This window comes from Balaenoptera borealis (genome assembly GCF_965194805.1).
Source record: "Balaenoptera borealis genome assembly, chromosome: 11".
In the NCBI taxonomy this organism is placed as follows: Eukaryota; Metazoa; Chordata; class Mammalia; order Artiodactyla; family Balaenopteridae; genus Balaenoptera; species Balaenoptera borealis.
The window spans coordinates 408,150-417,629 of NC_138868.1; the positions used below are offsets into that span (position 1 = coordinate 408,150).

At 62.5% G+C, this 9,480-nt stretch overlaps 1 protein-coding gene across 2 annotated transcripts; it reads left to right on the forward strand.

Annotated features, from left to right (window-relative positions):
- Nucleotides 1-3,103: 3,103 nt before the first annotated feature.
- Nucleotides 3,104-9,377, forward strand: DRD4 (dopamine receptor D4). 2 transcript variants are annotated; one of them, XM_082340757.1, is made up of 4 exons: nucleotides 3,110-3,394; nucleotides 4,960-5,072; nucleotides 5,145-5,839; nucleotides 5,961-9,377. In XM_082340757.1, exons 1-4 carry the CDS (start codon nucleotides 3,125-3,127, stop codon nucleotides 6,161-6,163), a joined length of 1,281 nt encoding a protein of 426 aa, XP_082196883.1. In that variant the 5' UTR covers nucleotides 3,110-3,124; the 3' UTR covers nucleotides 6,164-9,377. The 2 variants fall into 2 exon arrangements, with proteins under 2 accessions (XP_082196882.1, XP_082196883.1); XM_082340756.1 differs by having other exon boundaries at nucleotides 3,104-3,394; nucleotides 4,850-5,072; nucleotides 5,145-9,377.
- Nucleotides 9,378-9,480: the final 103 nt, after the last annotated feature.

Here is a 9,480-nt window from a genome sequence, read left to right on the forward strand (position 1 = left end):
TGCTCATTGGCAATGAACAACTGGAAACCAAACATTTTTTAAGTACCATTTACAATCGTACCAGAAAACATAAAATACTTAGGTACAAATATTATAAAATATGTGCAGGATCTGTATGCTGAAAAGTACAAAATACTGATGAAAGGAATCAAAGAATATCTAAATAAATGGAGAGATATACTATATTCATGAATTGGAAGACTCAATATTGTTAAGATGTCAATTTCCCCCAGTCAAATTCCCAGCAGGACTTTTTTGTAGATATAGACAAGCTGATTCTAAAATTCATACATACAAAGGAACTAGAATAGTCAAAACAATTTTGTGAAAGAACAAATTTAGAGGACGCACACTACCTGATATTATGACCTACTATAAAGCCACAATAATCAAGACTGTACTATTGTTGAAAGGAAAGACATTTGGATAATGGAACTGAATAGAGAGTCAAGAAATAGCCCCACACAAATATGATCAAGTGCTTTTGGACAAAAGTTCAAAGGCAATTCTGTGGAGAGAAAACAGTATTTTCAACAAGTGGTACTGGGATAACTGGACATCCATAGGCAAGAAAAATCAATCAATCAATCAATCACCTCAGCTCATACCTTACACATAAAAAAAAATTAACTCAAATACACTGTTAGGAGAATGAAGAGACAAGCTACAGTCTGGGAGGAAATATTTTCAAATTACATATCTGACATTTTCCCCCCATTTTAGTGTGCAATGACATGTCTTTGTGATTTTTGGGGGGGGGGGTGCCTGTGCCGCACGGCATGTGGGATCTTAGTTCCCTGACCAGAGATCAAACCCGTGCCGCCTGCAGTGGAAATGTGGAGTCTCACCCACTGGACCGCCAGGGAACTCCCTCGTTGTGATTTTTATTGTCATGTCCCCGATAGCTAAGGACGTTAAGCACTTTCTCATGTGCTTATTTGCTTATTGACCATTAGGATACCCTCTTTTGTAATGTGGGTACAAGACTTTTACCTTTGTTAAAATGGGATTGTCTTTCTTTTCTTGTTGATTTGACAGAGCTCTTTATATATTCTGGATCTGCATCCTTTATCAGAGATCTATATTGCAACTATATTATATCCTTTCCCAGTCTGGACTACCTTTTCACTCTTAATGGTGGCAGATGTCTGAGGACCAGGAGAGACCCAAAGCAGATAGGAGGCTAGGCTGGACTCACCACTTGGCACCCAACCCAAGATCACAGAGCCAACCCTGCCTTAGATTTTTGTCTTGTGAGAAAAGAAACTTCCTGCCCTAGTCACTAGTATTGTGAGTTCTCTTGCTCAAGGCTTCAGAAGGGAAGGAAGCCTGCCTGTCCCTTTACTGATCCACATGAAAGGGATGGAGGTGTTGAATGCAACTCAGACCTGGATGCCCATCTACACCACGTCCTGCACACACCTTTCCTTTATCAGACCTCAAGTGATTTTGCCCCTTATGAGTATATCATGACATCTGTCTCTTCAGAGTCCTTGTTTTCTCTTTAATACACACACTGCCAGTCCATCAAGCTGGCCCCTGTGTCTCCTGATGTCTTTGAAATCAGGATCCTTGATTCCTGGCAGCACCTCTGCGCTTCGGGTGCATCCTGAGTTTTCTGGCCCTCCCAGGGTGGAGGGAGTCACAGATGCAAACGAGGGGCCAGGATGTGCATTAGATGGTCCCACCGAGTGATGCAGCTACATAGCCCACTTCTTGGCTCCGTTAGTGACCAGGCTGCGGGTCACAGTAAGTCCATAATGAAAATTCTCACTGTACATTTTCCTTGCACGTTCTTTCTGTTCACTTTCATAATCTGAGAGAGACAGTCTGGGCCGGCCTCCCTGTCATGCACAGCCATCTCTGCCAACTCTGTGTCCCATGGATACGATGCAGTCTTTCCTGCATGGGTCTGGGACCCGGTACCCAGAGCCCCTCAAGCTCCTACAGTCCTATGTTGGCAGGTGGAGGGTGATGGGCACATGGGGCCCCAGGCTCATCCTTGGCAGGGAGGGAGGGACAACCACCCCCAGTGCTCCAGGGAGGCCCGGGGTCTAGTGAGTTTGTAGGAGTGGAGGGTGCAGGTTGAGAGGCTTCTCATTTGGGGCTTTTCTCTGTGAAGAAGGAAGCGACTCAGGTAAAACCTGTCTGAAGAGCACGCAGAACTCTGGCAACTGCTAAGCCCCCTGTGGGCTTATCATGGCCTTTCCTCCTGTTACGGCCTTTCAGGCTCTGTGGGGTGAGCTCATTTTCCAGGCTCAGAGGGGTGCACAGCTTGCTCAGGGTCACAGGCTCGGAGGTGATGGAGCCGGAATTGAGGCTGACCACTCAGCCGCTGGGGGGAAGGTGAAGCATCAGGCAGTGGATGTGGGTGGAGGAGAGTGACTGAGTGTGGTCCAGACTGGTGGAGAGGCTGCTTTGGGTGGGGGGAGTGCACGGCCCCTGGTTGGGGTCTGCAGTCATTGCGGGGGGACGCAAAGGGGCCCAAGAGGCTGGGTCGGGTGGGGTGTAGAGGGTGCAAGGGTGAGCATGGAGCTGGCACCGCCGATCATCAGGGGGCCGCAAGGGGGGAAGCTGGGCTTGGTGGCCTGAAAAGGTTGTCCTCCCCAGACGCTTGAACCGGATGGAGTGAGAAGTGGCTCCACCTCCGCCTCGAGGGCCTCCAGCAGGATCCCTGGGGAGGCGACGCCCAGCTTGGGTCCATGTAGGGACGCGGGGGCTCTCTGGGGCCGGGCGGGATGGCGCTGGCATGGGCGACAGCGAGTCTCGAGGGATGGTCGGGCCGACCTTGCATTCCCGTCGGTTTCTCGGGGCTCAGACCAGCGCGTCGCCCCCCAACCCTTCCAGGCGCAGAGCGATGCTGGGCCCGCCCGTGCCAATCACATCGCTTCATTCGGGTCGCTTTGGGCCGTTGCATTTGTCCACCTGCCCGTCTCTCGGAGCGCAGAAGTCCAAGATGGGCAAAGACTGGATGCAACTTAGAGCGCCCCGGGGTCCATCGAGCCGGGCGGACAGGGCGGGACTAAGACCAGTCTGGGCGGGCCGGAGGGGCGGGGCTCCGGCTCCCGACCTGGGCACTGTCCGCGGTGCTGAGCGCCCGCCGGGGCGCGCGGGGCCGTGCGCCATGGGGAACCGCAGCGCCGCGGACGCGGACGGGCTGCTGGCTGGGCGCGGGCCCGGCACGGGCGGCGGCGCGGGGGGCCCCGGGGCGGCGGCGGCGCTGGCGGGGGGCGTGCTGCTCATCGGCGCGGTGCTCGCAGGGAACTCGCTCGTGTGCGTGAGCGTGGCGGCCGAGCGCGCCCTGCAGACGCCCACCAACTACTTCATCGTGAGCCTGGCGGCCGCCGACCTCCTGCTCGCCCTGCTCGTGCTGCCTCTCTTCGTCTACTCCGAGGTGAGCCCGCGTCGCGACCGCACGCGCACCCTCACCTGCTTCCTGTTCCCTGTGCCGAGCCACACCGAGGACCCAGCGTGACCCTGCCGCTTGGCCTCTCAGGAGCCTCGAGCTGGGCGCCGCGCCTGGTCCCAGGACGACCGGAGCCGCCAGCACCGCCGAGCCTCACTCCCCTCCCCCATCTCGCTGTCCAGCTGCCCGCTTTGCTGTCTGTCCGCCCTCCCTCTTCTGCCCCTCTCTCCTCTTCTCCCTTTCTGTCTTGGTGTCTGTTACCCAAGAGATGCCTCTGTCCTTCAAGCAGAGACCCCAGAAACAGGCGACTTTGGCAGTCCAGCCCCCCACTCAGCCCCCTCAGCCGGGTTGCACTCCCCCAGGGGAGCCTGCTGGACGGACAGGCAGATTCCGGCTTACCCCCATGCCGGCTCCCCCTGGGGCACAGGGACACACACGCCACTGCACGAGGCTACCCCATAGCCAGGCAGGGCCACAGGTGCGCACGCACCAGCACGCTCCAGGGCAGGAGACGCTCACTCACGCACCGACTGGGCTCCCAGCAGGAGGGACGCTCAGCTGCCAGGAGCCGCAGGGCAGCGGGCACAGCTGGAGCGAGGGGACACCCGGGCCTGACAGTGGAACCAAGGGAAGGTGCAGGTGTGGGGCCCAGAGCCCCTGCCAGAACCTGGGTCCAGCAGCCTCCGGCCCCAGAGCAGGTCTGGCCCTTGGGTCGGTCCCCCTTGGTGCCAGCCATGTCCACTCTGCGGTTTGGGCAGAGAAAAGCTGCTTAGGGCTGAGTTGGGGACACAGCGTCCTGGGCTATGGGGGAGGGGAGGCTTGGTTTTTCTAAGGTGGACACAGTGAGTCCGGGCAGGGCTGGGGCAGAGGCTAGCAGGACAAGGACAGACATGACCTGCCGCTCCCCCTGAGACGTCACAATGACAGCTCTTAAGCTCCTAATCGCCCCAAATCAGCAGGAGGGGATTTAGAGGGGGACGGCTGTCTGCTCCTTTGCCCTTGGTGGGACCGCCGGGCACGGTGCCGGTGACTTGACTTTGTAACAATGCTGTGGGTGCCACCCTCACCCTCTCTGACGGGTAAGGGGACAGGAGTGAGATGACCCGTCTAGAGGCCCAGAGAGTGAGTTTCCGCAGACACCAACTCTTAGCTGTCTGCGGGGGCGGGGGCGTGGATAGGGGTGCTGGGCTCACACTCTAGGGCCGCAGGGTCCCCCCCTGCGCAGGGAGGGGCCCCACGGTACCCTGAGCCCCACAGCATCAGAGATCACAGTCCTCAGGTGACTATGCCCCCCAGGATCCCACCCCAGGCCTTTCTCAGCTCTAAGAGAAAGGAAGGGGGGGCGCCTCTTGGCGCCCAGCTTGACGGGCGGGCAGGACTGCCCAGCTGCCTCCGGCTCACTCCCCTCCCCTCCCCTCCCCTCCCCTCCCCTCTCGTGTTCAGCCCCCTCCGCTCCGGGACCACTGGGGGTCAGAAAGACAGCTTGGGCAGGCGGCTGGGGGAGGGTAGCGTCCTGTGTCTGTTGTTGCTACGGGGCCCCTCCCTGCGCCCAGGTCCAGGGCGGCGTGTGGCTGCTGAGCCCGGGCCTCTGCGACACGCTCATGGCCATGGACGTCATGCTGTGCACGGCCTCCATCTTCAACTTGTGCGCCATCAGCGTGGACAGGTAGGCCGCCCCCGCCGCCCCGTCCCCTGTAGGGCCGCCCCGGCCCCGCCGCCCTCACCACGCTCCCCGCAGGTTCGTGGCGGTGGCCGTGCCGCTGCGCTACAACCGCCAGAGCCGCGGCGGCAGGCAGCTGCTGCTCATCGGCGCCACGTGGCTGCTGTCGGCAGCGGTGGCGGCGCCCGTGTTGTGCGGCCTCAACGACGCGCGCAGCCGCGATCCCTCCGTGTGCCGCCTGGAGGACCGCGACTATGTGGTCTACTCGTCCGTGTGCTCCTTCTTCCTGCCCTGCCCGCTCATGCTGCTGCTCTACTGGGCCACGTTCCGGGGCCTTCGGCGCTGGGAGGCAGCCCGCCGCGCCAAGCTGCACGGCCGTGCGCCCCGCCGCCCCAGCGGCCCCGGCCCGCCGCCCCCCGACGGCAGCCCGGCCCCCGATGCCGCCGTGCGCCCGGACGCCATCCCGGCCCCAGACTGCATCCCGGCCCCCGACGCCACCCCGCCCCCCGACGGCATCCCGGCCCCCGATGTCGCCGTGCCCCCGGACGCCATCCCGGCCCCAGACTGCATCCCGGCCCCCGACGCCACCCCGCCCCACGACGGCATCCCGGCCCCCGATGCCGCCGTGCCCCCCGACGCCACCCCAGCCTCGGATGCCGTCGTGCCCTCGGACGCCATGCCGGCCGAACCCCCGCTGCGGGCCCGCAGGAGGAGACGCGCCAAGATCACGGGCCGGGAGCGCAAAGCTATGAGAGTCCTGCCTGTGGTGGTCGGTGGGTACCGGCCGGGGGACGTGGGCGGAGGGGAAGACTGCAGCGCCCGGGGTGTGAGGCGGCGCCCGGGGCGGGGGGCGTGGCAGGGAGCCGCTCACGGCAGCCCCAACCCTGCCCCCAGGGGCCTTTCTGCTGTGCTGGACGCCCTTCTTTGTCGTGCACATCTCCCGAGCGCTGTGTCCCACGTGCGCCGTGCCCCCGCGGCTGGTGAGCGCGGTCACCTGGCTGGGCTACGTCAACAGCGCCCTCAACCCCGTCATCTACACCATCTTCAACGCCGAGTTCCGGACCGTCTTCCGCAAGGCTCTGCGCCTCTGCTGCTGAGCAGACCGCTGGCACCGCAGCCCCTCGTCAGCACCCCGCCTCGCCTGGGGGTTTGTAGGAGTAATTAAACAGATCCCCAACACCTGCTGGGAAGGCTCTTGGAGGCGGGGGAGGGGGCAAGGAGGAGCCCAGGCCTCCACTGACCCTCATCCGGCCAGTTAACCCCTTCCTTCCTTCGGAGGAAGCCCAGAGAAGAGACCCCACCAAGCCAGGTCCTGGCTCTGCCCCTGGGGTGGGCGGGGAGGCTGCAGGGAGGTGTTTTCAGCTCCGCCCCGCCCCAGAAGCCTTGGGAACAGGGGCAGCCGTTGCCTGCGAAGACTGCCCCGACTCACACCCTCCCCTAACAGGTTCCCTCCCCCACACACCCGGCCAGCTGCAACCCACCGCGACCCGACAGCTGTTCCCAGGCCAGCAGCCTCCTCCCCTCGTCCTGGTGGCCCCACCCACTGTCCCTGCAAAATGCAGCTGAGCTGCCCTGCCACTGCTTTGGCAGCTGCCTCAAGGTCAGAGCACAGCTCCCTGCCAGCTCCTGACCTGCCGATAGATGCCCAAAGCCTGGAGGAACAGGGGACCTGGGTGCTGGGTGGGCTCACGGGGGCAGCCTCCCTGCAGGGAAGGCCAGCGCAGGCCCACAAGGCGCTCAGCCATCCTCTGCCCACTTGGCTGGGAGCAAGTGGGCAGAGCAGGGAGGGGCTGCCCCTCTCCCGCCCACAGCGTGCCCCCCCCCACCCGAGACGGCCCCACTTGGACTTCACCTGGACCCTCCCAGTCCCCCGCCATGGGCACCCGCTGTTCCCAGTACTGAGGCTGAGCGCTCCTGTCAGGAACTGTGACCAAGCCGGCCACTGCCGGGTGCCAAGTTCGCCTCTGGACATGAGAAACTACGGGCTGTGAGGGCCACGGCATCAGGCCCAACCTCAGCGTGCTAAAATATTCCGTGGAGAGAGGGGCCGCCCTGTTCCCCTCTCTGGGTGAGCACCATTTCCTTCTCAGTCTCAGCTGCCGCCTCCTCTGAGAAGCCTCCCCTGACCACCCCCCAGGACCAGCCTGCCCCTATCATCCTGGGAGAGACTTGCCCTCGAGGAACCGAGTATTGATGGACTGAGGGCCAGTATGGGGTGCTGTGTCCCTGCACCACACAGGGACCAACACAAAATGGGAGTGGGGGAGGGGGCCCAGGGCCGGACCCCAGGTCTGTTGGCTGCTTCAGCTTCCAGCACCTTCTTGCCTGTGAAGCATGAGGATGGCTGCAGCGGATACCCTGTGTCTCCTCCCGGGAGGAGCCCCAGATGGCACAGCCTCACCCGGGCAAGACACTTGCTTCAGAGCTGGGCTGGTGGTCCCTCCTGGGAACCTCAGACTTGAAGGGACCATCAGGCTGACGGCAGGGGCAGGGGCAGGGTCGGAGCAAAGGGCCCCTGAGTGTGGCCGCTGGCCCTGCCACCTGGCTCGTCCCTCAGGTCCACACCCCACGCCTGTGCCCTGCCACCCATCTCTGATGTGCCCCGACATGCGCCTGCTGGGCCTTCCGTGGTCACTCCAGGTGGTCAGAGCTGGTGTCTGCCACTGCCAAGATGGTCTCAACTAGCAGCACCCCTGCCTGCCAGCCGTGGGCGCCAGCCGCCATGCCCACCCAACCCAGCGGTCTGTGTGGAGCAAGGCCACGTCCCCACCCATGTACCCTTCTCATCTCCTATACTAGGGATGGGGTGACCGTGCCCCTGACAGGCCAGGCCAGTAAGTGCACCTCTCTCGGAGGTGGGGCTGCAGATGGGCTGGGATCTGATGGTGTCCTGCGCCGTCCCCGCTCGCCCTGTGGGCAGACTCCTGTGTCCCCCAAGAGGGGGACAAGGCGGGCACAGGGGGACAGGTGGACACAGGGGAGTGACAAGGTGGGCACAGGGACAAGGTGGGCGGGTGAAGGACAAGGTGGGCACAGGGACAAGGTGGGCACTGGGGGAACAGGGGCAGATAGACAGAGCCTGGCTGACCCGGGGGCTCAGCAAGTGCCTCGAGGGTCCCAGGCCCACTGATGCCAAGCGTCACCGCAGCCTCAGCTCAGAGGACCAGCGGCACCCGGACGGCTGCCGCACTGCACACTGTCAGAAGCCTTGACCTGGCCCCTGTGGCTGCGTCTGGCAGAAGATGCCATCGCAAGTGCTGACACAGAACTGAGGGTGTCAACGCACCCTTGGCGCCTGGATGGCAATTTCCAGAAGCCTCCTGATGTCCAGGGTGATGCAGAGATAGCTTCAAAGGCTTAGAAACGATACAATTTGGAAAACTGCCCCCAACAGGTGCGGTCCCCAGGCTTCCTACTTTAAGGAGAAGGGGAGGAGAAGCCACCCCCGATCCCAGGAAACCCTCACCCAGGATGGCTTCCCTGCAGGGCCTGGTCCCGAGGCCGCCGAATCTGCTCACAGGGAGGCCGCTGCCTGGAGCTGGACGCCAGGGAGGGACCTGGAAGCCTTTCCCCGTGGGCGCTGCCCACCTAAGTCGCCATTTTAGCCTTTTCAGGTTTGGGGGGGTCCTTCTGGGGGTGCAGCCCCTTCTGCTGAGGCCGACGTGGCCCCCACCCCCGGTCCTCACTTCCCACCACCTTCATGCTGTGCAAACCCCAGGGGCCGGGCCTGGACTTCCCCAAGGTGGTGGAGAGGCGGGACGACAAAACAAATAAAACCCAAATAAACCCGCTTAGTCCGCAGAGGCCGATGGAATGGAGGCAGAGGGGCTTCTGGGGGCAGGTCCTCCCCCACCTGGAGCCAGGCTGGGCGCAGGGGGATGGGCGTGGGTGCCACCCCCTTGGCTCACCGGGGAGCCCGTGGCCCAAAAGGCAAGTCTCCGTGTGCTATGAAGAACCTTCTAGAAGCAGGAGCCGGGAGGTGCGGGGCCGGAGGTGTGAACGAGACGGAACAGTGAGGCGAGCGTCGGGGTCAAAGTCCACCTCTCAGTGCACAGAAGATGGGGCAGCGCAGGCTTTCCTGGAACCCAGGCTTGGAGACAGGCTGGGCAGGGCGCCGGGAAGGGCAGGGACGAGGCCCCCAGCCCGTGGGAGCTGGGCTAGCATAGCCGGGCGCAGGCAGGAGCCACCCTGGGCGGGTCCCCAGGGGTCCCGGGCGCGCTCTGTGCAAAGGGAAGGTGGCACGTCCGGACACCGAGCCGTCCCCGAGACTGGACGGCGGCTCGGCCTTCCCGGCTGGCAGCTCTGGCGCCCCAGCTCCTGGGCAGCAGGTGCCGGCCTCCCGTCCCGCCGGGCTGGGCCCCGTCTGGTCTCGGCTTCCGAACTGCACGACCAGGCCCCCGGGCCTCGGGGCGGT

What these genes read in the sequence shown, in the direction of transcription:
- DRD4 (XM_082340757.1), top strand. Translation starts at nt 3,125, where the DNA reads ATGGGGAACCGCAGCGCCGCGGACGCGGACGGGCTGCTGGCTGGGCGC. An exon ending in CTCTCTTCGTCTACTCCGAG is followed by an intron (nt 3,395 to 4,959) that starts GTGAGCCCGCGT and finishes CCCTGCGCCCAG; the next exon opens with GTCCAGGGCGGCGTGTGGCT. An exon ending in AGTCCTGCCTGTGGTGGTCG is followed by an intron (nt 5,840 to 5,960) that starts GTGGGTACCGGC and finishes CCCTGCCCCCAG; the next exon opens with GGGCCTTTCTGCTGTGCTGG.